Here is a 27,039-nt window from a genome sequence, read left to right on the forward strand (position 1 = left end):
TGACCTAATACGTTATATTCTAAAGAGGCACTAATAATAATAAATCTACACACTATAAGTTGTGGGGAACAAATTATGGGGAGTCACTTCCATTTGGGGGAATCATTTTCAATACATTAATGTGTTATCCCTACAGCCTTTGTGTCCTTTGGCTGTTGTCAAGCTTCCCATTACCTCTTGTTTCGTGGGGGGCGGGCGAGTCTCTCTGCCTATCTCCAAGGCTTGTCATTCTATTAATTCTAGCACTGAGCACAGTGGCTGCTTCCTGCCTGTCTTCGAGGTTCTCGCTTCGTCTGGCCCATCTGTGCATTGTAATGGCTTTCACACTTGCCCTTAGCCATGCACACAATCCCCCACTTGCCCCACATCCGTGGACAGACTTTCTTGTTCAGCAACGTGGTTTCAGACAGGATTACATTTTAGAAGGGACTGATTATACAGTTACTGAAGCATTGACACAATCTCTCCCAAGCTTGTAATGGAGACAAGAGGCCCAACTTAACTTGCCAGAAGGTCTTGCTGCTTGTTAGCGTTACAAACCTTGTCTGATCATGAGGCAGGGTGAAATAGTAAGTTCTGTGCTTCTATAATCTCCTTTACAGTGTTTTAGTGTTGGTCTAAGACTCTTCTGGCTACAGGGCCTAAACCATTAACTGGTGTTAGGGCCTGGCTCCTTTACAGCCCCAGTGTGCAGGGGCCATAGAAATACCAGGTCCCCCACCCCCACAATGCAGTAGGGTGCACAGCAGCTCTGGGCCTTGCCTGGAGATCTGCAGTGAGGGGAATGACGCAGCTATGGAGAGATGGGCCCTGCCATGGGAAGTGCAGAGCCGCCTTTCACTTTCAGTTTGGGGGCGGGGGGGCTTTCCCCCCAAGTTCTCACAGAAAACAGGAAGAGCGACAGCCTGTGCCTTGCTGCAGTCAGATCTGGATGGGCCATGCGGGGGCTAGTCATGCAGACCAGGGGAGGTGGGCTTGCTCGTGAAATCTCAGGGTCTTGACTGCTGCGGTGAAGCCACACGGAGTTTGACTGGGCTGCTCTGCCCAGAAATCCACTTCCAGGTGCCCACACCTGCATCCCCAGCCCACGTGCCTTGGGATTACAGCATGGCTCTAGTGAATTCGGCTGGGTTGGCAGCCTGGGGATGGGAGCCTCCCTAGCTGCCCAACACCCTGCGCTGGCCTGCATAGGACTTAGCTCCTTGTCATCACCCTGCCGGCAGGCCTCAACTAGCCTGCAACTGACCCCCACCTGCGCGGGGGGGGGTGTCCCCACCTCCCCCAGCCCACGACCCCTTGGCACCGGGCCACAGGCATTGCTGGGATGTGCACATGTGGCCTCTGGGAATGAGGAAGGAACTGGTCAGTGTGGACAGTCGGACAATCAGCTGTCGGACAATCCCTGCTGTCTAATGACTCGGTCTGGATTTGACCCCCTGACAGACCTCTCATGTGCAGTGCGCCCAGCCGTTTCCTAGCATCGTGCCCAGCCAGGAGAAGAGCTGCTAGGCAGCCATAAGCAGGCGCTTCTCAAGGATCTGAAAGTCAGAAGCTGCAGCCACAATGAGTCAATAGGGGGGCCCCAAATGAGGAGGTGGCTACGCAATTGCCACGTGCTTCTCAGTGCCACTTCAGGGATGACCACAAGCACCTTGGCCGGTCACCCTGGTGGGCCGATGGTTGGATTGGTGACGGGTGGTTCTGTCCTCTGACAACTCGTTACACCGAGCAGATTCCACAGTCATGTCCTATGGGGGCGCACGTGGCCTAGAGACACTGGGCCAGGAGCTACGTGGACTGGAGCGACTTGCCTTCCTGGCAGCTGTGTGGGAATGAGTATCCCCCAGCTGGGACCTTGGACAGTGTCGCTTGTGACTAATGGCCCCAGCGCTGCTTGTAGCACTTGCCGGTTGTCCTGGTTACTGTCTGAGGCTGTAGCTGCCTCCCTTGTGGCAGCACCATGGTTGGAAACAGGATTCAAAGCAAGGGTACAAAAATGAGGCATGGTCTCCTGCCTCATGGTCCGGCACTACGGAGCCAGATCTGCTGGGTTCCACGCCCGGCGCTGCTGCGCTAGCCTCGGTGGGCCTGGTACACGTGCCACACGTCACTTGTCTTGGATGGGATTTGAGGCTTGTTTGCAAGGAAGCGCTCAGATCTCAGGGCACAGTGTTCCCCAAATGCAACGCTCTAACACCCCCGCTTTGCCTACACGAGCACTGGAGGGTTCATGCTGAGATTACCCTGGCTCTTTCGCCGCCCTCTGAAAAGTCACTAAGATGGCATGGCTGCCCAGCTGTCTGCAGATGGGGTCCTCCCATGCTGTGCTCGGCTGCACAGTGGGGCAGACCCATGCAGCGAGGAGCGGCTCTCCAGATGCTGTGACTGTGGTTTGGTTCCTCTGTCTAGCTCAGGGAGCTGTGGTTCCTAAAGACGCTCGCTCTACCCTGTGCAGCCTCTTGCAGTGTCCCTGACTCCTGGAGTAATGTAGCTCTAACTGGGCCTTCCCCCAGGTCAGAGCTGTGCCATTCCCCAGGCTGCAACCCAACCGCTCTCTAGCCCCATGTGCCTTGTACAGAGCAGCCACCCCAAGCCGGCTTGCTGTCTTCAGCATGCAAAATCGCACCCAGCTGAGGACAAATGCTGTCTCGGCTAGCTATGAGCACCCTGGCTCCCTCCTGCGTCGGATGAGCTTGTAGAGTCACTCCAGCAGCAGGGACGATCCCAAGCCAGGCACTTCCCAAACATTGGGTTTAGTTGCTGAACTAGAGCAGTTCCCAGGGATTGGGAGTGGTCCAGCATAAGGCAGAATTGGTTACAAAAGGGGAGCACCCCAAGCTAATGCCTCAACTTTAACAAGATGAGAGATCTAAATTTCTTGCCAATAGCTTTTGGCACTCGGGGGCTGGCAGGTGTCCCAGCCAGTCCACACCCTCAGCCCAGTGCTTGAAAGACCCAAGGGACCTTAGTGTAGGGGAGAGGCAGGAGCGCTGGAAGTGCCTGGGAAGGGGGTACCCCACAGGCATCAAACCAGGGCTCCACCCCTGTTCTCCCTCTGAGACCCTTCCTCTGCTCACGCCTCTGCCCCCCCTCCCTTGCCCTTAAGGCATGTACAAAGTGATGGGCCTGTGCCCTCTGGTCCCCGCTCTGTCAAGAGGTTAAGGCCCCCCCATTCTATCCCCTTCATTAGACAGTCCTTGTGGGGCCATGAGCATAGACAGCTGTGCTGCATACGTGGGCACCAAACTGGCCTTCAGAGGAATTGTAAATGACAGCGCCCCCTGCTGGCGTGGGGCAGGTCATGGCTCGGTAGCCCTTTGCCTGTGTCCGAGAAGCAGGTTGGTGAGCACTGCCTCAACTACGGCATGTTCCTGTAACAGTGAGATGGCAAAATCCTCCCGGGACGTGCCGCCGTGTCCCACGATTCAGTGGGGTGCTACGTGGCAGAGGGAGTTGTCAGATGGGTCTCTGGCGTGCCTTGGAGGGATGGTCTAACTGGGCATAGCTCGTGCAGAGAGCCAGCTTCTCAAAGGCCACCTGGCCTACCCAGGGCACTCCAGCTCCCTTGGCACTGACCCGTTGCTTCTCTCCCAGCTGCCTTCCTAACGCAGACGGTCTGTCTGGACGACACGACGGTGAAGTTTGAAATCTGGGACACGGCAGGACAAGAGCGATACCACAGCTTGGCCCCCATGTATTACAGGGGCGCGCAGGCAGCCATTGTCGTCTATGACATCACCAACACGGTGAGTGCGGCGCCCCGGGCCGGCTTGCGGAAGGGTTGAGGCTTCTCCAGAGGGAAGTGGCTGGGGACCGTGTTCCTTGGGCTGCTGCAGAGAGGGGGTCCGCTCGGGACCAGGACTAGCAGATCTTGGGTCTAACCCCTGCTTTGACTCTCCCCGTCTGCCCCTTGGTTCTGGACTGAGCTCTCTAGTCCAGCCACTGAGCCTTGACCACAGAGCTTGGAGACCATCCTGGCTGCTTAGCGTCAGCCTCTCCTGCCTCGTGTTCCCTGTAAGCTGGGCGCTTGTGCGGCCACTCAGGAGAAATTCAAATGCTGCCCAGCTCATTAAGAGTGCTCACAGCTGGCAGCATGTTACTACAGGTGGGGCACATCTGCACATGCCTTGTTGCACAATGTATTCTGCACATGGGTGGTAAAAAATTAGCACATGGAAGGGGAAGATCAGAGGCGGCTGGTGGGCAGGGGGAGACGGTTCCCTTCCTGACTACAGCCTCCTGCCTCTTTCTAGGACACATTTGTGCGCGCCAAGAACTGGGTGAAGGAGCTGCAGAGGCAGGCCAGCCCCAATATTGTGATTGCGTTATCAGGCAACAAGGCAGACCTTGCCAGCAAGAGAGCTGTGGACTTCCAGGTGAGCAGAAGTCGATGTGGACACTGCCCTAGTTAGAGCTGGGAAAACGGGGGGGGGGGGGGGTCCCTTGATTGCTAACTTCAGGCTGAAACTTAACCCAGAGGTGCATTAAAGCCCTCGAAAGCTGGGTTCTGTGCAGCCACAACCCAATAACCCCCCAACCCTGCTTGAGGGGAAGTGGAGCCTATCTGCATCCATCCATCCATTCCTGTTGGAGCCCTTGTTCCAATACCCGCTCCTGGAGATGGGCCTGCGCCTGGTGGAGACAGTTACTCCTCTAGGCTGGGAGTAAGGGCTGGTGTGTGTTGCCCATGCTCTGTGGTGCTGCCTTTCGGCCAGCTGCTGCTCCCACCTGGCTGAGTGCGCTGGGTTATGCGGGATTTGCCCTGCTTTCCCTCCTGTCAGCAGCAGGCTTTCTGCTACGCTGCAGTGCGGAGACACAGGTTGGCTGGCTGTGGGCCAGGCTTCTAGAGCGTGTCTCCTGGCCAGCAGCTGCCCTGGCAGGTGTCACGCACGACCCTTGTGAGCAGCACCGTGCGCAGGTCTGTCTGGTGGGAGGCTTGGGTGAGGAGGTGGGTCGCCGGCCAGGCCGGGCTGTATCTTGTGGCTGCTCAACCCTTCCGGTGCTAGAGTGGGGATGGGAAGGGAAGCAGCAGAATCTAGTGTGATAGAGGCCGCAGCTGAAACTCTGTCCTTCACCTGCCCTGCAGCGCACCCCTCAGTGGTGGGGCGGTGCAGTTTTGGGACTTGCTTGAGCATAGGGCCAGCCTCACTCCATGTGATTGCCTCCAGGAAGCCCAAACGTATGCAGACGACAACAGCTTGCTGTTCATGGAGACCTCAGCGAAGACAGCGATGAATGTGAATGAAATCTTCATGGCGATAGGTAAGTGGCGGAAGGGGGGGAGTTGGCGATGTCTGTGTGCTCCATCACAAACTGGCCTTGTGCCAAGACGCGCCCCCTACACAGCTGCTCATTGGCACAGCGGCAATCCTCCGAGTAGCAAAGCCAGGTCACTGCCCTGGAAGCAGCTCTTGCCTCCCTCGACGCTGCCACTTGCCGCAGGGCAGCCAGAGAACCAAATCGGCCAACAAAATGGCAAACTAATGCTGATAAATGCAAAGAGAATCCCAACTATACATCCAAAATGATTGGGACTATTTTAACTATAACCACTTGACCTTGGAATTATTGTGGGTAGTTCTCAATCTGCAGCGGCAATCAAAGCAAACAACCTTGGGGCATTATTAAAATTGGAGACTAAGACCGACTATCTCATTGCCTCTGTATAAATCCTTGGTACACCCACATCTGGAATACTGCATGCAGATGTGGTCGCCGCATCTCAAACAAGAGACCTTGGCATTGGGAAGTTCAGAAGAGGGCAACAAAACTGATTAGGGGTTTGGAACAGGTCAGTATAGGGGAGATTGACTTTTCAGCTTAGAAAAGAGGAGATGAAGGGGGGAATGATCGAGGTCTAGACAATCATGACCGATGTGGACAAGGAAACGTTATTGACTTCTTACCATAATATAAGAACTAGAGTCACCAAATGAAACGAATAGGTAGCAAGGTTAAAACAAACAGGGAGGTATTTCTTCATGTAGCACAGTGTCAGCTTATTGCCAGAGGATGTTGTGAAGACCAGGGTTCAAAAAAGAACGAGAAATTCATGGCGGTTAAGTCCATTGATGGCTCATAGCCAGATGGGTAGGGATGGTGTCTCTGGCCTGTTTGTCAGGCTGGAAGTGGATGACCAGAGAAGGATCGCTTGATTCCCTGTTCAGCTTGCTGCTTCTGGGGCATCTGGCATTGGCCACTGTTGGAAAACGGTACCGAATTAGGTGGACCTTTGGTCTGACCCAGTCTGGCCGTTCTTACCTGAGCCCGCCTGGCCATGACTGTTCAGTGCTGCCGGTGCCCTAGGCACATCTGGAATTGGCACCCACTTGACAATCCCAAACCCAGCTGGAGAGAGAGACCCAGCTTAAGCAGCACCACGGCTCAGTTCTGTGGGGAAGCTGAGCCCCCTGCTGTCAGCCCCCGCAGCTGACCCCCATCCTCTTCCTCCAGCCAAGAAGCTGCCGAAGAGCGACACCCAGAATGCTGCTGGTGTGCCGGGCAGGAATCGGGGCGTGGACCTGCAGGACAACAGCCAGCACAGCAGAAGCCAGTGCTGCAGCAACTGAGCCTTCATCCCCACCTGCCCGCAGCCCTTCCAATGACCTGACTGGAATCCACGCGCACCAATCGCACTTACGGTAGAACAGCTGGGCCCCTGCAGCTGCCGTGATTTCTCCAGTTCCTGCTGATCCGGGGCTGGAGGGAGCTGTTCCACTTGCACCTTTCTGTACAAATACTAATTCCATTTTAAGTCTTAACGTCACCTTTTTTAATAGATGAACTTCTGCTCTTCCCGGTGGTGGATACGTGCTAGGCGAGGGCTAGAGCCGGCCGGGCACCACAAGCTTCTCCTTCACTTTTGGAAACAAGGGTAACTTGCCCATTCCGTGGTATCTCGTTTGCGTTCGCCACGTGAACCAGCTAAGGGGAGTCCACTAAACAATAGCATTATAGTGACCTTGAGCTCCGGTTTCGGAGCCAGGTGTCTCGACCAAATCACAATGATGAGTATTTGGGATGGGGGGGCAGCCGGGAGCCAAACTGGTCTTTTTTCCTGTATTTTGTATTGTACATTTCTTCATGTAACCAATCAGTATCCTGTCAGTATAGTACATACCAGGTAGCCTTCTGTTGTCCTCATCTGGGTGTCGGACTTGAGCATGCCAACTCTTTTCTATCTCTTCAGTTCTGGTGTAATGCACTAATAATTCTCTTGCAGTTTTTTTGCAAAAAAATCTTGTATAAAAAAAACCAATTGTCCTTTTTGACAGTATGCGATGCCACTAATGTTGTTAACCTGGCGGGGAGACGGCTCTGGTTTTGCTGATGTGCGGAGTTGGGGCTGGGGGAGACTTTTGAGTAACTTGCCTGTGGAAACCATCTGTTCCCCACGAACCTGCGGTGAGGGAGGGAGATGATTGCTGGAGTCTTAACTTGTTGGCTGCTGCCTAGCGCCTCATGCCGCGGCTCACAGATCGGTATTTAAAGAGGAACTGTCAACTTAGTCTTCATCACAAACTTATGTTGTGATTAAAAAATTTTTATAAACCTCATGTGACCTGGAATGTTCACGTTTTATTAAATCCAGCTAAAGAAAACGTTAGGTTGTGGTGTCCCTGGGCGTCAGGTACTTCGCTGAAAGCAAAACTGACCAGTGTCACTTCACTGTGAACTGGTTCTGCTAGTGCCACAGCAGGAAAGATCTTAAAGCCCTGCTGAAGGCAGTGTTATCACCAGTCCGCATGGGGGAAACTGAGGCACTTGCCAAGGCCCTCCATCAGGCCAATGTCAGATCATCAGTGGAACCCAGGTGTGTTAAATCCCACGTGCTGTTCTACCTGCTACTCCTTGTAGACAACTGTAGCCATGTCTGGATCCCTGGCTGGGCTAGGTGTGGCAGTCTGCCCCTCGTGGCAATGCCAGTGTACCCAGGGTGTAAAAGCTGAATGGCTTGTCCTGAGCACAGGGCCACTCGGCAAGGCACAGAACCGGTGCCAGCTTGACCCAGGCCTGGAGCGTGGCAGGGTGCCCAGGGAACAAGGCCATTCTCATTTCATAGGAGGCATCTGACTTCAGATGCAAACCTGGAGGGAAAGGTCTCAAAGTGCCCATCCCCGCCCCAGGCTGCCTCAAACAGGCTCCCACAACATGGAGCGCTAGCAACACGGAGCAGACGCCTCCGCTTCAGAGCTCGCCAGGTGGGAAACGTCTGCCTGTCCCGAACTTCCTTCCACCCGCCTCTTCCTTGGGGCGCGGGAGCGGAGCACAAACGCTGAGGGCAGCCCCCACTCCTGGTGCTGTGGTAGAACCGAGCAGTGAGGCCGGACGAGCTGCACTGTGACCGTAAAAGCATTGGAGAGGCGTGTGAGAGGATCAGTCTGCTTCGTAGTTCCTTTGCCCCCACCTTTCCGGGGGAGGCTACTATAATTCCTACTGTGCAACCCCCTCTCCCTGCTCAGACTCAGTGCGTGGGCTCCGTATTGCATTCATCTGGCCCCGTCCTCCCCGCCCCTTGGCTTGTTGCTTTGTCCGGCAAACCCGGCCTCGCCTCTTCCAGCTGGCTGCGGCTCTAGAGAGGTTGGGGGTGGGGGCATCCTGCATCTCCTACACAAACTCCAGCCTCTTCCCGGCTGCAGCAAGCTGCTTGCTGGAAAGGCTTCGAAGCGCTCCCCTTGCTTGTGCTAGATCCCTCCTGGTGAACTTCCTGGTGCTTGGGCAGAGCCCAGCTGAGGTTGTCACTTCAGTAAAGTGATAAAATGTTGCCCCCTAGTGCCTGTGCCACAGAGTTGCTGGATTGCAGCTGTTCCCGCCTCCTTGCGTAGTCTCCTGCTCAGAGCTCCCTAGTGCCAGAAGGGGCTAGGGCAGCATTGAGCCCCCTAAGGCCCATCCAGGTTCTGTGGTCCACAAGACGTTTTGTTGACGGTTGCTCGTACCCAGGGTTGCCAGATCCTGCAGGTTTCTGTCCATGTTGGGAGTTTTTGTACTAGGGACGACTAAGGCAACGTGTACAGTGAGGGCACGGGAGGTACGTGCTAATGGGACCGACTGAAAGCTGTGTGCTCCCCTGCCTCCAATCAAAGCACTGCCCCTGTTCAGTGCCCCCCTTCTCCCCCTGGCCAATTCTAGGCACGCAAGCTCAGTTAGAACTGCCCCACCCTGGGAGGTGGTCTTGGTTGCAGCCATCTGACGGCCCGTTGACATGGAGGGACACCACCGTGACCCTCACTAGCTTAAATAGCTCATTGCTGGGATAGGGGGCAGCTGCGGCTGCAGGCAGAGCCTGTTTGAAGCCAGGGTGCTGAACAGGGCAGCTCGTGCTGGGCTCTCGGGCCGTTCTGCTGCAGCTCAAAGCACCTCACTCTGCATTGCCTGGACCGCTCCCCGGTCAGCGTCTACCCACTGATCCCAACAGCTTCAGGAGCCAGCCTCTTCCCACCCTTCTCATGAGAGAGGGGACTTGCCCCCGGCTGTGGGGCCGGGCACTGTGGTATCCAGCGGCCTGGCCTTGCCAAGGCTCTGATTGTCCCCAACTGAAGAGGGGAAGAGCCTGGGCTCTGAACTCAGGTATCCTTGGCTGCCAGCTGCCCTCTTGGCCCAGTACGTAGCACCCTCCCCGCAATAGGAACACGAGCTGGGTCTCCTGTAAAGTCACCAGGTCCCTGCAACCATGTCAGGGTCCCTGCTCTGGGAGAAATCCCAGCTCTTGAGAGCAGTGTGCACCCCACCCCCATTCCCCTAGGGCAGGGCTGCCCTGGCAGCAAGGGGGGCCCAGGCGGCCTTCTGCAAGTTGTGCTGTATTCAGAGGGGTTGGAGGGGCTTGCATCTGCAGAGCCAGGTTAGGGTGCAGGGCAGATGGACCCGGGGGCAGCTTCTCCTGCTGCTCGCCCCTTCCACCACAGGGCCCAAGCTTCCTGCGTTAGCAGTGGAGGTGGCCCAGGAACTGTGGTCGCTGATGCTCAGCCAGCCGGGACTGATTTCTAGCCCGAGGAATTTATTTAGTACAAAAACTAACAAGCTGCTTTCCCTCTGCCCGTAGACACAAGCCCAGTGCTGGCTCTGCAGCCTCTTGTCTGCTTCAAAAATCAGCTCAGCCAGTTACCCCTGGGCTCTGCCATTGGCACCGGCTCAGCCGAGGCCGCCGAGCTCCCTGCAGGGCTGACCTGGACGGGCACGTTCCTCTCGGGGGCAGCTGCTGGGGGCAGGCCCGGGGCTTCGATGCGCAGCTGCCCCTCCCCGGAGATGGAGCAGGCCAAGCGGTCAGTGTCCACGCCCTCGGGCATGTCCCACGCCCTCCTGAGCACCTCGTACTTGTAGGAGAAGGCGCCTTGGCCGTCCTCGCGCTGCGTCTCCTTCCTGCCCGTCAGCAGCAGCTTCCTGCCCACCAGCTTCAGCCTCAGCTCCTCGGGCGCAAAGCCCCGGACGTCCTGCCGCACGGCGAAGGGCTGGGGCGGCGCCTGGCCGGAGCTCTGGCTTGGCTCCCCAGCGAGGCTGCTGCTCCCTCCGCCGGCCACGAGCCGCCCTCTGCTGCTGGCAAACTCCCTGGTCGTCTCCAACTCCCGCAGCAGCTCCTGCTCCAGCTCCGCCAAGAGGGTGCCCGGGGCTGGCCACAGCATGCGCATGAAGCCCAGCTCAGCAGCCAGGGAGCCGTGAGGGCATGGCGGGAGGGGCAGGTGGCAGAGCATCGCTGCTCCTGGCTTAGGGTCGAGCCCTTTCAGCAGGGAGCAGGGGCTGATCTGCTTCGTGCTGGGGGCCGACAGCTTTTATCCTGTCCCGCAAGGGGGCCTGGCCCCTTCCCGAACCCTCTGGGCCTGCCGCCCCCGCCAGGTCCCTCTGACTGAATGGGACTATTCCTTCCCATTACTCAGCCCCGGAACAGGCAGCTCCCATGTCGCACTCCTGGCTCAGTGCTTATAATTAGCAGCAGCGTCTCTGCCTCTAAATAGAAACTCCTGGCGGCTCGGAGTCCCCCTTGCCGAGGTCTGTGACCTTCCTTCCTTGGCACAGGCCCTGCCAGCCCCAGCTGTCCAGCCCTGGTCTCTCCCCGTTGGCTCTAGCTCATCCCCTCCAGGTTGAGCAGCAGGGAGTGACTGTGCTTGGCTGAAGGCCCGTCGTCAGACACAGTGGGGTGGAGTGGGCAGGCCCGCAGGCTGGGAATGGGAGCCCCAGCATCTGTTCCCGGCTCTGCTGGTGTCCTTTGTCACATCACTTCCCCATCTCCATGCCTCAGTTTCTCTTCCCTGCGCCTTGCTTCTCTGGAGCTGAGGGATTCCTCGCTGAGAGTGCCAGGCCTAGCACGTGAAGTCTCCCCACTCAGGGTGCTCCTGAAATGGGCGCGATAACTCATCCCTGGATGGGCTAAGGATGCTGATTTCCCTACCGGTGCACTGAGCGTGCCACCCCGCCGCCTGGCCTGGAAGAGCCGTCGTGTGGACGCTCCCTGCCGCTGGGGGTATGTTACAGGGGGCTAGCGGGACATGATTGGATTTTCGATGTGAACAGGCAGCACCTTGTTGCGTGTGCCCCAGAGTTGTGCAAAGGGGGCAAGTGAGGTGTCTGGTGAAAGCCGATGCGTTGTGGGTTCTGTTCGTCCTGCCCCCGGGCCTGGATGCCTTTTGTTTGTAAAGTTACGAGTGTTGGCTCGGTACTTGTCCTTCAAATGTTTGTTTCTGGGAGATCTCAACAGGCGTCCCCCAGTGATTGAGGGAGGGCGTCTGGCTACTCCAGTGCACAGCAGCGCTTCACCGACCAGGAACCTTAAGCGCTGACCATACACAGCTGGGCTGTGTCTACACTGGCGGCTCCTTGCACAAGAACATCTTGCGCAAGGGTTCTTGTGCAAGAAGTCTTGTGCAAGGAAACGTCCACACTGCCATGTGCGAGCTGTGCTTTTGCACAAGAGCTCCCATGGCCGTGTGGATGCTCTCTTGCACAAGAAAGCTCCGACCGCTATGTTAGCCATAGGGCTCTCTTGCGCAAGAAATCCCAGCCGAGCGTCGCACTGCCCTCTTGCGCAAGAGCTCCTGCACAAGAGGGCTTACCCCGTTAAAGAGCGTAGCTCTGGCGCAAGAAGCCCTCTGTTACCACGCCGCGCTGTAAATTTCCTTCTGCAAGAGCAGGCAGGCAGTGTGGACGCTCTGCAGATTCTTGCGCAAGAACGGCTGTATTTGTGCAAGAAGCCGCGAGTGTAGACATAGCCCCGAGGAATTCTGCTGTCAACCTGCGGTCAAGCAGGTAGAAGGCAGCTCCCCTAAAAAGGCTGTGAACAGGTGACTTGCTCATGTGACAAACTCCATTTTAGGAGGCACCTTCCCCCAGCGAGAACAGTCGGATTCCCTCCACACGGGCAAGATTATAAAACAGGGCCCTGGGGATTCCTCCAATTGTCTTCACTCCAGCTCATCACTTCAGAAGCATCTTGGCTATGGATAAAGGGTCCCGGAGGACTGACGGCCCATCCTAACACAGGAGGCAAGCCGTTTATTCCATCTCTGCTAAGAGCCTGCAGCAGGAGCTTTGTCATTGTTGTCTGCACTTTAATTCCTTTAACGATTCTCCCCTCAACCTTTTCTTTCATTAATAAACTTTCCGATTCTAAAGGATTGGTCCAACCATGCTCTGTGGGGCTGGATCTCTGACCTGGGAGTGTGGCTGGTCCCTTGGGACCGGGAGAACCTGTTCGGAGTTGGTGGGATTGGTTTTTATAACCTCTCGTCAGTGTAAGGAGGGGCGCTGGTTGGGGCACAGGAAAACTGGAGTGTTTTCACAGGGGATGGCTTGTGAGACTTCTTGCTGGCCAGAGTGGCAACCAGAAGTTCTGTGTGTGACTGGTGTGGTGCTTTCTAGTGAAGGGCCCTCCGGCTTGGGGCCACCAGCGTCTCAAGGGCTGGAGCTGGCACCACTGGAAAGTAGGAAGGATAAGGGGGCTCCAGACTGTAAGCAGGTTGGGAGGCTCCTCTAGTGGTGCATTGGCTAAGGCATCTGCCTCTAGAGCCCAAGATTGAGGGTCCAAGCCTTGCCTGCCCTGGGGGTAGCTACCTCCCAAGGGAAGGAGCTGGCACCCCTGGAATTCAGGAAGGATAAGGGGGTTTCTCCATTAGTCCTGACTCTGAGCAACACACCCTGATTTGATCCTCTTAGCAGTACCCCACAGCTAGAAAGCGGGGGGGCCAGCCTGTCAGTCTGCTGTGGCAGGGATGGTGCTGAACAGCTGACCAGCCTTGGGGCAGGTGCTTGGGAACTGCTGCTTTCCCCCACAGCAAGATGATGCTGGTAGGCAGGGACTGTTTCTCCTGTGCCAGGTCCCAGCTGGGAAGGGGGGAACTTGCCGGGAAGGGGGGGACTTGCCTGTAACCTGAGCTTCTGTCTGAGAGCTCAGCTACGCTATTTGCAGCGAAGGAATCCAGGCTGGGGACGCAGTTGCTGCATTTTGGGCCGTGAGTCATTCCGAGCCATCAGCCTCATAAAAATAGACAATGGCGTCCGGCAGGGCCAGAGGGTTCGGGAAGGGGCCAGGCCCCCTGCGGGGCAGGATAAAAGCTGCCGGCCCCCGGCACCAAGCAGATCAGCCCCTGGTCCCCGCTGAAAGGAGCCAGAAGCAGCCCCAGAAGCGACCATGCTGTGGCGCCTGCCCCTCCTGCCACGCCCTCACGGCTCCCTGGCTGCCCGGCTGGGCCCCGTGCGCACCCTGTGGCCAGCCCCGGGCACCCTCTTGGCGGCGCTGGAGGAGGAGCTGCTGCGGGAGTTGGAAATGCCCAGGGAGTTTGCCAGCAGCAGGGGGCGGCTCGTGGCCGGCGGAGGGAGCAGCAGCCTCGCTGGGGAGCCAAGCCAGAGCTCCGGCCAGGCGCCGCCCCAGCCCTTCGCCGTGCGGCAGGACGTCCGGGGCTTTGCGCCCGAGGAGCTGAGGCTGAAGCTGGTGGGCAGGAAGCTGCTGCTGACGGGCAGGAAGGAGACGCAGCGCGAGGACGGCCAAGGCGCCTTCTCCTACAAGTACGAGGTGCTCAGGAGGGAGTGGGACGTGCCCGAGGGCGTGGACACCGACCGCCTGGCCTGCTCCATCTCCGGGGAGGGGCAGCTGCGCATCGAAGCCCCGGGCCTGCCCCCAGCAGCCGCCCCCGAGAGGAACGTGCCCGTCCGGGTCAACCCTGCGGGGAGCTCGGCGGCCTCGGCTGAGCCGGGCTCAGAGGACAGGGCCAATAACCGAGCCCGGGGGTAACCGGCTGAGTTGATGGCAGCAACCCTGGCAGAGAAGGGAGGGCAGAATCCAGAGACCAGGGCAGAGACTTGACAGAGGCAGTGGCCTGGGCCTTCAGGGACTGAGATGGGGGCCTGGCTGTGGCTGGCTGCAGGCCACATTCATGGCATGTAACCTATTTGTATAGGAAACTAACCCATGGGCCTGGTGTTCCTCGGGGCCTGCACTCAATTAATTTGTATTTTTTGGAAAATAAAATGAAAACGCCCAGACTTCATTTGAATCAGGGCTCTGAGGTGGGGCAGGGGACGTGGGGCTCAGGGTGCGGCTGACCCGGGGAGAGAGGACACCTCCATCCCCTTTTTCACCGCAGCAGCTTGGGGCCAGGCGAGAAGCGCCTCTCCATGGTCACTGCAGCTCCAGCGGGCACAGCCGGGGGAGGGGTGCATGTCCCCCGGCTGGGGCAAGTCCAGGTTCATCTGCCCCCTGCCCTCCCCAGCCAGAGTGAGGCATGCAGCAAACGCTGCAACTCCCTCGGGAAAGGGAACACCAATCCCGCCAGCAATGTCCCTGTACGAATCAGCGGGGGGAGCTTCACCCCCCCTCCTTAAAAGTCACCTTGTGGTGGGAGGCTGAGGGTGGGGGCAGCCCTGGAGGGGGTCACCCCCCCTCCCTCCCTCCCTCCTTCCCAGCCAGCTCCTTTGAACTGCAGGGTGATTCTGTCTTTTTTCTCTATGGTTTTCTGAGAAGCGAGCCCATTCCAAACTCCGTCATGAAGCCTCTAGGGCAGGCATGTCCAAAGTCCGGCCCGTGGGCCAATTGCGGCCCGTGTTCCGGTTTAATACGGCCCCACAGGTAATTTGGCAATATCTATCTTTTATGGCCCCCAACGAATCCATATGTGTTGAGATGAATACATTGTAAAATCTCAGTTAATGTCAGTTGGTCTAAATCAGTTATAAATATATTTGGACACAACATGTATACTTGGTGTTATGTTCCTGTTCATATTTTTTTAACTTAAAAGTTGACAGACAACCTTTATTACCAATAATATGTAATGTACTTTACAATGTTCCTGACATATATTTCAGCTTCCTGGATTTTTTTTTTCATCTGGCCTTCAGATATGAAAGGCAGAGTGATTTAACACCTGTTTAGATTTGTGATCCATGTGACGAAATGAAAAGTATGCCGTTTGCAATAAACTTTGCATAAAATAGTTAATTTGCATTTAATTTTAATGGTTCAAAGAATGTCAGGCAAAATGGTCGGCCCTCACGCATGTTCACTTCATCAAATCTGGCCCTCTTTGAAAAAAGTTTGGACACCCCTGCTCTAGGGGTTTCATGCCAGTCCCAGTTAGCTTAGGAACGAAGCTGAGCGTCTTGAAAGCGTGTATTTAGCAGCATGTTGTACGGATATGAGACACAGGCAGGACCCGCCGAGCCGCGGTGAGCCCCGCTCGCCAGCCACCCAGTTCAGCACGCTGCGCATGCGCAGACCACGCTGCGGCGCTGTGCCAGGCTATAATCTACTCGCCCTTGGCGAGTAGGTTACCTTAATTGTCGAGCCCTGGACATGGGTAATAACGAAAGATTCGAAGAGAAGGATATTGGCGTTCGAGAGGAGTTGTGATAGAAAGATCCTGAGACTAGGATGGATGCAGAAAGTCACCAACGAGGAATTGTATAGGACGATACAGCCGAAAGAGAACCTACCGCAGACGGTTATACAGCGGAAGTTACAGCTATTTGGGCATATCTGCAGAATGAACAAGAAGAGAAAAGTTAAGACCCTGGTATTTGGCGTAATGGATGATCCGAATAGGAGAGGCAGACCCCACAGACAATGGGTAGATGATAAAGTAGATGGGTGTGGAGCTAGTCTACAGAAACTAAGCCACTCTGCACTGGACAGGGAAAGATGGAAGGATATAGTGAGGGAGGTTGCTGATGAGGATGAATCCCATTCCAGGCCCATCCCCTTTCCCTGGCACAGCCCAACCCGGCCCTTGCTTTAATGATCACAAGCGGATGCTCTACACTGAATTCAGTGCTCCTAGCTCTTAGCATTTAGGAGTTCTTGAACAGACCGACTGTATCCTTCAGGGCAGGTCCTCGGGGAGGTGGGCGTGGGTGTAGGAGGCTGGGGGCAAGAGAGTGAGGATGGGGGGGGCAAGGAGGGGCTCAGGGTGGGGGAATTCCCCCCTGCCTGCCAGGGACCTGTCCTCTCCCAACCCAGGGTCTCCTAGCCTCTCTCTCTCCGAGGCACCCTCCAGCCACCAGGGGCATCCCCCCCACTCCAGTGGTGAGACCGGGGGGCGGGTTTAGGCCAGTGGGGCTACTTACCAGTGTTCTGGTAGGCAAGAAGGTGGAGCCGCAACTCTGCTGGCCACTCCCTTCGTGGTATGGCTGCCCCCGGTGGACACTCTGAAATGGGGTGGACACTCACTCCCACAGGCTGGGAGCAAGGCACAAACAGAGAGTTAGCTCCCCCGGCACCAAACCCCGCAGAGGAGGTCTGAGCAACCCCAGAGCCTAGCTCTGGGTGAAAGAGGCTCACTGCCAGGGCTGCCCTGGGTTTCCTGAATGAGACCCTGGGCGGAGCGGGGCATTATTTTAAAGACTGTGGGTGGATTATTTCCAGGAACCTCGGAGGGAAACTGAGGCAGGCTTCCTGCCGGGCCATCCCAAGCGACAAAGGGGAAGTGGGTGGTGGGGACCCTGGCACAGAGGCCTGCCACTGCCACAGCACAGTGCATCCGACGCTGCTCCCGAGGGCGCCCTGCTCGTCCACGAGGCCACCTCTCCCCTGCATGGAGCCCAGGGGGTTTGCTGTCGGCACCAGCCCCCTCGGCCACGGCCTCGTCAGCCTGCTGCCTGCCAGGGGAGCTGGTCCAGCACCGAGTCGGCCGTGCCAGTAGCGACGGTGCCACCAGAGGCCGTGCTCTCCTTGGCGACGCGCACAAAGGCCTCGTGCCGCGTGTGCCAGGGCAGGACTCCGTGGGCACAATCCGGCTGCGCTGCCCCCCCCGCCTCTGGGACACGTGGCAGCGAGCAACGGTGGCGCTACCCCCCTCGGCTCCAGCCGCACTCAGGCAGGCCCTCCTAGGCGCGCCAGGCTCTGCCCAGGGAGCCAGACGCTCCTGCAAGGGTGGAAAATTTGCAGGGTGGCTCGTCTCAGCTCCAGATCACTGCTGTGACAACCAGGCCTGTGCCCGGGGGAGGGAGGGGAGGTGCCAGCCAGTGGTGTAGCGAGAGGGGGCGGGGGAGGGCAGTTGTCCCCGGGCGCCAAGTTAGGGGGGCATCAATTTAGTCCCCCTTTGCTTCCCCGTCATCCCTTAGCTCATCTGCTCCTCCTCCTCCCGCTGCTGCCGGCAGGAGCCTCCTGCCCGCTTCTCTGCCCCAGCCCAGCCCTCCTCCATCTCCGCCGGCAGGTTAGTGCATGCGGGGCCCTGGCCCCAAACAGGAGGGGGCAGGGGAAGTCACGGTACAAGCTCCCCCACCTCCAGGATCAGGCTCAGCCGTGCACCAGGTTTGGGGTGCAGCAGCGGGGGAGGAGGGGGCAAATTTGGCCTTTGCCCCATGGCGCATAACGCCCTCGCCACGCCTCTGGTGCCCGCCGGCAGCTGTGTGTCGCCAGGGTGCGTGCCCAGGAATAACTCTCCTTCATTAACTCCTTAGGGCCCAGTTCCCCAGCCCCCCTGCAACCAGGGGGCTCCCTGCTGCGAGCCAGGCCTGCCCTAAACTAGGACCATGTACAACCCCCTAGCAGAAAGCAGGGCCCCCACGGCCCAGTCAGCACCTGGGGCAGCCCCCCGGGGGGATGAACCCCAAGTTCAGCCCCGGCCCTTAAGCCTGCCCTGGTGAGAGGGAAATGGGAGTAAAAACCACGTCTACAAAGTGCACTGACAACAGGCGTGGAGGAGAACAGGTTTATTCCAGAGAGACGCAGGGAGAATCGTCCCCCAGCAGGGCAGCCCCAGGGAGAGGGGGCCACAATCCCGCCGGGCCCCTCGGGCGGCTCCAACCCGCCCCAGAGACAGGGCAGTTCCCCGGGAAGAGGCGTCGGGCGCACGGCACTGTGCGAGAGCAGGGCCGGAGCGGGAGGCGCTGGCGGCCCGGCCGTGGCTGTGGCCTCCGGTGCCGGCATCTCTGGCGGGGTCAGGATCCCCTCGGTCCCTCGCTCTCTCCCGCAGGGGCCTTGCCCTGCTCCTCGCTGCTTGGCGGCTCCGGCCCCGCGCCGCCGTCCTCCCCCTGCTGGATGCTGATGGGAACGTCTCTGCCCCGCAGGGCCGGCGGGGCCCGGCGCGGCGCCTGGATGCAGAGCTGTCCGTCCCGGGACAGGGAGCAGGTCACGGCCTGGAGATCCACGTCCTCGGGCAGCAGGGCCTCCGTGCGCAGCTCCCTGTATTCCCGGCTGCCGCCTCCCTCTTCCCACGCACGTTGCTTTTCACGCTGCCCGGTCACCGTCAGTCTCCTCCCCGCTACCCGCACCCTCAGCTCCTCCGGGGAGAAGCCGGCCACGTCCACAGCGAGCTGGAACTTCTCCTCCTGCTGCCCCCGGGAGCCCGGCTCCTCCTCGGCCTGGTCGCTCTTCCCCAGCTCCCTCCGGCCCGCAGGCTCCCAGCAGAGGGCCGGCTGGGCCTGCAAGACAGCGCGGCTCATCCTGTCCATCTCCTCCAGGTGTCGGCGCGCGTCGCCCAGCACCTGCGCAAAGAGGCTCTGGGGGGCCGGCCCCAGGAGGCTGCTGCCCGGCTCGCTGCTGCAGACCCACATGGGGCCGAAGCTCCGCGACGGCCACTGTCTGAGCGGCAGCAGCCGCACCAGGTACCGGGAGCAGCTCGTCATGTTCCCGCCGCCTTCGCCTGCCTGCCTGGCTCGGCACTGGCTCTGGCAGCCGCAGGGCTGCCTTATATAGCTCCTCCCCCCCCCCCCCCCGCCGCCCTTCCAGGCCCTTCCTGAACCTTCCTCCTCCGCCCACGTAAGGGCTGAGCCGGCCTCCGCTGCCCACAGATGGTGCCGGGGGCGGGACGAGTCCGGCCTTTGGAATGACGTCACAGGGCAGCGGAGCCAGCAGCTTCTGGCAGGGCCTGGGCAGGGCCAGGCTGGGCAGGGCTCAGAGGCAGGCTCTGAAGGGGGAACCCCGCCCGCTGTGTCTGCAGGGAGGGGATGTCCCCCCTTCTCCTCTCCACCCCCCCCCCCGCCCACTTCCCTCCACCATCAGCTGATGTTAGTGCATGACCTAGCCTGCCCAGGGCAGCTGCTTTTGAACACACAGGTACACACAAACACAGACACAAACACACACAAAGACACACATAGACAGAGACACACAGGCACACACAGACAGGCACACAGACAGGCAGGCACACACAGACAGGCACACAGACAGGCAGACACACACACAGGCACACACAGACAGGCACACAGACAGGCAGGCACACACAGACAGGCAGACACACAGGCACACACACACAGGCACACACAGACAGGCAGACACACAGGCACACACACACAGGCACACACAGACCCACGGAGCCCATGTGGGCCCTACGCAGATAAAAGCCTTCACTCGCTCCAGCCCCCGTGCTGTGGCTGAGCCCTGGCTGCCAGCCCACGCCCAGCTCAGAGTCTTCTGGGGTCTCCCTGAAGTTGGTCCCTGTTTGTGTCCGAGGGAGGCGGGAGGGGCCTGGCTCGGGGTCATGCCCATTGCCTGACGGGTGCCTGACGGCAGCTCTCGGCCCCGGTCCGCTGGTAGCTGGAAACCTCGGAAGGCTCCTGGGCGTTCTCTGTGGGGAGCTGAGCCTGGGAGTCGCTGGGACGGGGTCCAGCCCAGTGTGGGGGTGTGCGTAGTGTGTCTGAGGGACCCCCCCCTTGGGAGCAGCTTTCCTGTGTCTCTGCCTCACGCCTCTACTGGATCGTTGTCCCCCCCGACCTGCCCCGGCCAGTCTCACTGGTCCCCCACTGGCGTCAGTGTCTGGGTCTGCAGGGTGCCCTGAGCTCTGCCGTGGTTCCCAGGGCCAGTGGGGTAAGGACTGGCAGAGGGGGCGCTAGGGTGGGGCATCACCCACACCCCCTTCCCCATCCCCAGGCCCACACACAGGTTGCGGCAGCTTCGGCGTGTCCTTGCCCAGCTGCATGACACGATGTTCGCGATATTGCAGTTCAGCAGGTGCAGGGTGGGCCTGGGACCTGCTGCCCTCTGCTCCGGAGGCGAACCTTCGGGAGGGGGGTGTTCCCCTGCGCCCCTCCCTGCAGACACAGGAGCCTGGCTCCCACTGCAGAGCCCTGCCCAGCCTGGCCCTGCCCAGGCCCTGCCAGAAGCTGCTGGCTCCGCTGCCCTGTGACGTCATTCCGAAGGCCGGACTCGTCCCACCCCCGGCACCATCTGTGGGCAGCGGAGGCCGGCTCAGCCCTTACGTGGGCGGAGGAGGAAGGTTCAGGAAGGGCCTGGAAGGGCGGCGGGGGGGGGGGGGAGGAGCTATATAAGGCAGCCCTGCGGCTGCCAGAGCCAGTGCCGAGCCAGGCAGGCAGGCGAAGGCGGCGGGAACATGACGAGCTGCTCCCGGTACCTGGTGCGGCTGCTGCCGCTCAGACAGTGGCCGTCGCGGAGCTTCGGCCCCATGTGGGTCTGCAGCAGCGAGCCGGGCAGCAGCCTCCTGGGGCCGGCCCCCCAGAGCCTCTTTGCGCAGGTGCTGGGCGACGCGCGCCGACACCTGGAGGAGATGGACAGGATGAGCCGCGCTGTCTTGCAGGCCCAGCCGGCCCTCTGCTGGGAGCCTGCGGGCCGGAGGGAGCTGGAGGAGAGCGGCCAGGCCCCGGCCGGGGATGCCGAGGAGGAGCCGGGCTCCCGGGGGCAGCAGGAGGAGAAGTTCCAGCTCGCTGTGGACGTGGCCAGCTTCTCCCCGGAGGAGCTGAGGGTGCGGGTAGCGGGGAGGAGACTGACGGTGACCGGGCAGCGTGAAAAGCAACGTGCGTGGGAAGAGGGAGGCGGCAGCCGGGAATACAGGGAGCTGCGCACAGAGGCCCTGCTGCCCGAGGACGTGGATCTCCAGGCCGTGACCTGCTCCCTGTCCCGGGACGGACAGCTCTGCATCCAGGCGCCGCGCCGGGCCCCGCCGGCCCTGCGGGGCAGAGACGTTCCCATCAGCATCCAGCAGTGGGAGGACGGCGGCGCGGGGCCGGAGCCGCCAAGCAGCGAGGAGCAGGGCAAGGCCCCTGCGGGAGAGAGCGAGGGACCGAGGGGATCCTGACCCCGCCAGAGATGCCGGCACCCGGAGGCCACAGCCACGGCCGGGCCGCCAGCGCCTCCCGCTCCGGCCCTGCTCTCGCACGGTGCCGTGCGCCCGACGCCTCTTCCCGGGGAACTGCCCTGTCTCTGGGGCGGGTTGGAGCCGCCCGAGGGGCCCGGTGGGATTGTGGTCCCTGTATCGAATGTGCAAGTGTTAGGATTGAAAGTTTTATTCTTTTTTATATTTGTATGTTAGGTTTAGTAATGTAAGGTAATATAGAATCATATTTAAATTGTAGTAAGTGAAATCCCTTAGTTAAGTGTATATCTCCTATATTGCCTTGTTCTAAAGTTTAGGAAGTATGAGACAGGATCTCCTATTGTGTCTATGTAAATGAGATTAGAAATATTGAAGGCCTGGGCCTTCAATGTGAATTGTTTTGATTTTGCTTTTGCTTAATATAAAATAGCATTGTTTACTTTTGGAGGATTTTGTGAAAGACTGTTTGTGTGAATGAGATACGGTGTGAAGATCATTGTTAGAGCCAGATGGTCAAGAGAAAAGGAGGAGAATGCGGGGTGAAGACAAACTGTAAACGACAGACTGCGAAGAGAAACCGTCATAATAAGGAGCGATTGAACTATTGGCAGAATGGCAGATTGACGAACCTTGAAGCGACGTTGTTATCCCCAAAAGACGACTGATTACCGGCACGGGTGGCTTGTGGATGTAGGCAACCTCAGCAGTTGCCTAGGGCGCTGTGTTTAAGGTGGCGCCCAATGATGACGTCACGTCATTGAGGGCTATGGAGGCGGGGGTGCCGATTGCGCATTCCTCCTAGGGTGCCAGTTGCCGGCAGGTCTCCTCGAGCCGCCCCTGATTACAGGATCAGCCTTCAAGAAATGTTTGGGAATGATTGACATCAACAAGATAACACTCGGGTCATGGGCTGACACAGCGGAATCCATGGATTTCAACAGAGAAAAGGATGATAAAAGGCGGGTGCTTTGCTATGGAACTTTGGGTTCGTCTTGCCACCAACTCCAGAGGAGCATCGGCTCCATCGACCAACAAAGGCCCTGCTCTCCCTCTGTGTTCAATCTAGCTGGCCACTAGACTGATACAGAATCGGGACTGGTAACTATAACACCGTCTGGCAAGACTGTGTGTATGTTTGTATGTGAGTGATTGAAAAGCATATGCAGCTGTTGTATTCTCAATAAACGCGGCGTACTGCCTTGTCCCCGATAAAAGATCTCGTGTGCTTCGTTAAGCAGACAACACAAGTGTCCCCCTCTCCCTGTTGGCTCCGGGCTGTGCTGCTGGGTGACGATTCTCTCTACGTCTCTCTGGTTTGTGTTGCTCCTGGAATAAACCTGTTCTCCCCCAGGTCCATTGGCAGTGCACTTTCTAGAAACCTTTTTTGGGCTCTAACAGACTCTACAGTGGGTGATGTGACTCTGCTTCAGTGCAGGCTCTAGTTCAGTGTTTCTCAAACTTTTTTTTATAAAGTACCCCTTTTTAAAAAAGTATTATAAGTACCCGCAGGACCTACGGTTTTCAGACACACTATTTTTTTCTATCATTGCAACACATTTGTTTAAACAACTTAATCGTAGCCAGGCGGGTGATGAAATTTTTGGGTGTAAAAAGTACAAAAATAAGAAAGCGCTGTAAAACTTACAACAACAAATCAGTTTTCTCCAAATTTCAGTTGTGTGGACATACCCCCCAGCTTCTCTCAAGTACCCCTAAGGGTACTCGTACCTCTGGTTGAGAAACGCTGGTGTAGTTCAGAGAAAACAGGAGACCTGCAGGGATCGCGAGGCCCTGGAAAACAGTCCTGGGTGTTTGGTTGGGTGAGGATGGGAGTGAAATAGCATCAGGGCCCTGTGCAGTTTCAGGCTGGGAAATGTTGAGCAGGTGGTGGGAACAGTGTAACAAAGGGGAACTAGGGAGGAAGGGATTAAAAAGAGGCGTCAGAAAGATTTTCCTGATGCCTAATCTTTGAGCAGAGGTGGTGGTAGAATTCCCAGCTGGATGTTGCAGTAGGAAGCCAGTCTCCTCTGCCGCTAACATTTTTACATCAAAAACTAAGAATGGGACACGTCCAGCCCTCTTCATTAGCCTCATTAGCACCGGCGCTACAATTGACAGGTACTTTCTCCTAGCCCTTGTTATAAATCTCTTGGTTCTGTTATTTCCACTCCGGCTCGTCTGAGGAAGTGGGTTTTACCCGCGAAAGCTCGTGGTACGACATGTTGTTAGTCCCTAAGGTGCCACAGGACGGCTAGTTGTTTTAAAAGTGGCAGACTAAGATGGTTCCCGCTCTAAGACCTGTCTGATCTGTTTTTGAAAACCTCCCCACACTTCTCAGGGATGGTCTGGATTTATTTGGTCCTGCCTCGGCGTGGGGGGCTGGGCCAGATGTCACCAATGAGACCCTTGCCAGCCTACCTTTTCGGAGTCTGTCGGGGGGGTGGGCGTGGCTACACGGCTAGAAAGCTGCTCTGCAGGTCAGTGGATTTGTAAGGTAGCTGGGAGGGCTGAGCAGAGAGAGGGTTCGTACAGCCCCCAGCCTAACAATGAGTCCTTGGCAGACAGACCCTTTCCCACAGCCTTGGTGCCAGCCTGTTAGTCACAGGGTTGTCAGCTCTCCTCACCTTACCAGCTGTGGCCCTGTGACGACGCGTTGGGGCTCCCGTCTCCTGCACCCCGAAATGGCACGAACAGGCTCCACCAGCCGGTAGAACAGAGGTGGTTTATTGCTTCTCCAGGATACAGCACAGCACAGATGTCATCAGGTTACAGGGCAGGCCTAGGATGCCTCAGCCCCCCCTTGATATGGGAGGGGGTCTCGGCTTCTAAACCCCCCAGCCTGTTGCTGAGGCTGCCTCCTCCATGCTCCCAGCCAGAAACTAACTCACTCTCCTCCAGCCTTGCCCCCCAGCCAGGGCAGCATCCACCTTCCTTAGTTCCTCTCCATGGGGGGTGGCTGGTCAGACAGGTTGACACACCCTTTGCATAATGACTCATCCTGTTTTGCTGGGCCGTGGTACCAACTGCAGCCAATGGGGGTTCCCCCAGAGCCAGCAGCGTAGAAACCAGCCAGGTACCCCCACTACGTCACAGGCCCCAACCCCAGAGTTTTCCTGAAAGGCCCAGTGCCTGCGTGACGCCAGCAAGCTCAGTGCAGTATTGTATCTCTAGCCCCTAGTGTTCCCAAGGCCAGCTGGACCCCTGCTGCACCCCAAAGCGGTCCTGGATGGAGACTCATGTGAAGCCCTGCCCTGCTTCCAGTGACTCCACTGGTGTGTGCACCTTTGGGTGGGGGCTGCGGCACTTGGCTTCACTCTGGGATGTGGGGCTGGGGGCATGGGTGAAGGCCCAGCTGGGGAAGGCAGCCGAAGCCCCGCCCCTTCATCCCGAAGCCACACCTTTTGCTCCCAGTCCATGCCCCGTCAACAACCTTCCCACCCAGCCAAACTCCGCCCCAGTTGAGAGCCAGAGCTACTGTGTGGCATGGCCTCAGCTCTCCCCAGCCACGGGCGAGCTGGGCTGCTGCACTACACGGCCCTGGTCCCTCCCAGGTGGCTGGGCATTGTAAACAGTTTTGGGAAGGCAATGCCTTTCCTTGCCTACACTACCTGCCACCCATATGGGGGGCGCTCCAGCCATACTGTCTATTAGAGGGGTTATTCCTTCACCCTTCCACTTCCCTGAACCTTCTCATGTGAACAGAGAACAGCAATACTCAAAGCCCGGAGATGCAAACAATTTCATGTTTATTGGGGTTCGCTTCCAGCAAGCACGAATCCAGTTTCCTTTCCTTTTCCCCCCTTCTTCCTTTGTTTTTTCCCTCTTACTTCCTGTTTGTCCCCACTGCACATAATAATATTTTCAGGTATACTTTACCCAATCATTCTACTGATAGATAACAAATCAATCTTAACTTATTGTAACATGATTTTCTCACCAATTATCTCACCGCCGTAATTGTTTTATACCCAGCAAAGTTAATTATACAGCAGACAAAAGCAATCAAACAACCAGACAGAGACCATCCGGATAAATGATAGAGAGAGGGGGATTTCACAACCCCAACTATTGATAAGTGGATCCTTGCTGGTCAGAAAGCTATCAACCTAAGTTTCCTTTAAATCTTCTTTGCACTTTCCTTTATCTGGAGATGATCGTTGGACGGCCTTTCTAACAGCACAGAATTGCCTTATTTCAATGTGATTTGTTTGGGTGGATCAAGATGTGACTGCACATTTCCTAGTTTATGGATTCTCCTGCTGCTTAGCCAAAAGCCTTAGCTTAAGAACAAGGCCTGGACAGTCTCATATTTGCGGCCGCTGTCTGGTAAAAAAAGGAGAAAATATCAGACACGTAAAATGTCCGGTATTTTCTGTTTTTCTCAGATGGCAGGCTGCTTAGGACATTCCTCCCCTGCTGCGTCTGGCGGGGGCGGAGGGAGCGGCGAGCGAGGGAATTTAAAACCCTAGCACCTCTTTTTTTGGTGCGTTTTTTGTTTTTGGGGGTTTTATTGCTCAACAACTTTGGTCTCCTGGTTTTTTTTGTTTTGTTTTTGTTTTTGCTCAACCACATTTTTTTCCCCTGCCATGTTCAGTATTTTTCTGACAGTAGCTGGCATCCCTAGTTGGGTTGTCAGATGGTTTAAACAAAAATACTACACCACAATCTACATTACATCATTTAGAAAATAAAAAACCAGACACTTGGCAACCCTAAATCCTAGTAACAGACCAGCCTGAATAGCTATATCCTAATACTCCAACTTTTTTTTTAGGGGGGGTGGAGGTCGGAATGGGGTTATTCCGGAAACCACATAGGACATATGGTGACACACTTCCTGATGGGGTCAGAGCAGGAAGCTAGGGCTCCCCCCCGCACCCTCCTGGGAGGTCTGCACCCCACATGGTGGGAACCTCCAGTCCTCCCTCTTCCCACGTTATTGGGGGGTTCGCACAGTTGGGGGGGTTGGTAAAATGAGTTTACTCTGTATAAGCCCCTGCAGTGTGGGGGGTATACTCTGTGGAAGAGGTGATTTACCCCACAAGGGGGTGCTCTGTTGGGGTCCCCCAAGAGGGCTAGCCCTCACTAACACCTGGCAGGCTAAACTAGTCGGGGACTACATCTCCCAGCAGCCCCGCGCGGCGCAGGCGCACTGGCGGCCTGGGCTACGGCCTCGCCCGGAGCAGGGGAAGCTCCGGCCAAGGGACTACGTCTCCCAGCAGACCCCGCGCCGCGCAGGCGCAGTGGCGGCCTGGCGCACGCCGCGGTCCCGGCATGGCGGAGCCGGAGGCCTCGCAGCCCGGCCGGACGCCGCCGCCGCCCCCCCCCGGCCGCCTCCGGGGCCGGGCCGGGCCCCACAGGGGGCCCCGCGGGCTCCAGCGACCCGGCGCGGCCCGGCCTGAGCCAGCAGCAGCGCGCGAGCCAGCGCAAGGCCCAAGTGCGGGGCTTCCCCGCGCCAAGAAGCTGGAGAAGCTGGGAGTGTTCTCGGCGTGCAAGGTGCGGGGGGGGGAGTGTTCTCGGCGTGCAAGGTGCGGGGGGGGGAGTGTTCTCGGCGTGCAAGGTGCGGGGG

General features: G+C 57.9%; 6 protein-coding genes across 9 annotated transcripts in view; 4 read left to right on the top strand and 2 right to left on the bottom strand.

Moving 5' to 3' along the window:
* The window catches only part of RAB5C (RAB5C, member RAS oncogene family), a 32,540-nt gene extending 24,984 nt beyond the window's left edge, over window positions 1-7,556 (top strand). For both annotated transcript variants that reach the window (XM_075911723.1, XM_075911724.1), the window contains exons 3-6: window positions 3,595-3,746; window positions 4,254-4,376; window positions 5,169-5,262; window positions 6,454-7,556. In XM_075911723.1, coding sequence (XP_075767838.1) covers window positions 3,595-3,746; window positions 4,254-4,376; window positions 5,169-5,262; window positions 6,454-6,569 — 485 coding nt within the window. In that variant the 3' untranslated portion in view covers window positions 6,570-7,556. The remainder of the gene's footprint in view (window positions 1-3,594; window positions 3,747-4,253; window positions 4,377-5,168; window positions 5,263-6,453) is intronic.
* Window positions 7,557-7,697: 141 nt separating this feature from the next.
* LOC106733104 (heat shock protein beta-11-like) lies at window positions 7,698-10,826 on the bottom strand. The gene has a single exon (XM_075911726.1). It carries the CDS (start codon window positions 10,683-10,685, stop codon window positions 10,086-10,088), a length of 600 nt encoding a protein of 199 aa, XP_075767841.1. The 5' UTR covers window positions 10,686-10,826; the 3' UTR covers window positions 7,698-10,085.
* Window positions 10,827-10,888: 62 nt separating this feature from the next.
* LOC106733103 (heat shock protein beta-11-like) lies at window positions 10,889-16,280 on the top strand. The gene has a single exon (XM_075911725.1). The coding sequence runs from the start codon at window positions 13,616-13,618 to the stop codon at window positions 14,213-14,215; it is 600 nt and encodes a 199-aa protein (XP_075767840.1). The 5' UTR covers window positions 10,889-13,615; the 3' UTR covers window positions 14,216-16,280.
* A 1,837-nt stretch (window positions 16,281-18,117) lies between these two features.
* LOC142820988 (heat shock protein Hsp-16.1/Hsp-16.11-like) lies at window positions 18,118-19,104 on the bottom strand. The gene has a single exon (XM_075911379.1). It carries the CDS (start codon window positions 19,045-19,047, stop codon window positions 18,361-18,363), a length of 687 nt encoding a protein of 228 aa, XP_075767494.1. The 5' UTR covers window positions 19,048-19,104; the 3' UTR covers window positions 18,118-18,360.
* A 1,578-nt stretch (window positions 19,105-20,682) lies between these two features.
* LOC142820982 (heat shock protein Hsp-16.1/Hsp-16.11-like) lies at window positions 20,683-22,684 on the top strand. The gene has a single exon (XM_075911355.1). It carries the CDS (start codon window positions 20,751-20,753, stop codon window positions 21,450-21,452), a length of 702 nt encoding a protein of 233 aa, XP_075767470.1. The 5' UTR covers window positions 20,683-20,750; the 3' UTR covers window positions 21,453-22,684.
* A 4,026-nt stretch (window positions 22,685-26,710) lies between these two features.
* KAT2A (lysine acetyltransferase 2A) overlaps window positions 26,711-27,039 on the top strand; it is a 30,779-nt gene continuing 30,450 nt past the window's right edge. For 2 of the 3 annotated variants that reach the window (XM_075911677.1, XM_075911678.1), the window contains exon 1: window positions 26,711-26,966. In XM_075911677.1, coding sequence (XP_075767792.1) covers window positions 26,745-26,966 — 222 coding nt within the window. In that variant the 5' untranslated portion in view covers window positions 26,711-26,744. The remainder of the gene's footprint in view (window positions 26,967-27,039) is intronic. The other variant, XM_075911680.1, reaches the window with a different exon arrangement.

The sequence above is a fragment of the Pelodiscus sinensis genome, chromosome 29 (genome assembly GCF_049634645.1).
Source record: "Pelodiscus sinensis isolate JC-2024 chromosome 29, ASM4963464v1, whole genome shotgun sequence".
Classification (NCBI taxonomy): domain Eukaryota; kingdom Metazoa; phylum Chordata; order Testudines; family Trionychidae; genus Pelodiscus; species Pelodiscus sinensis.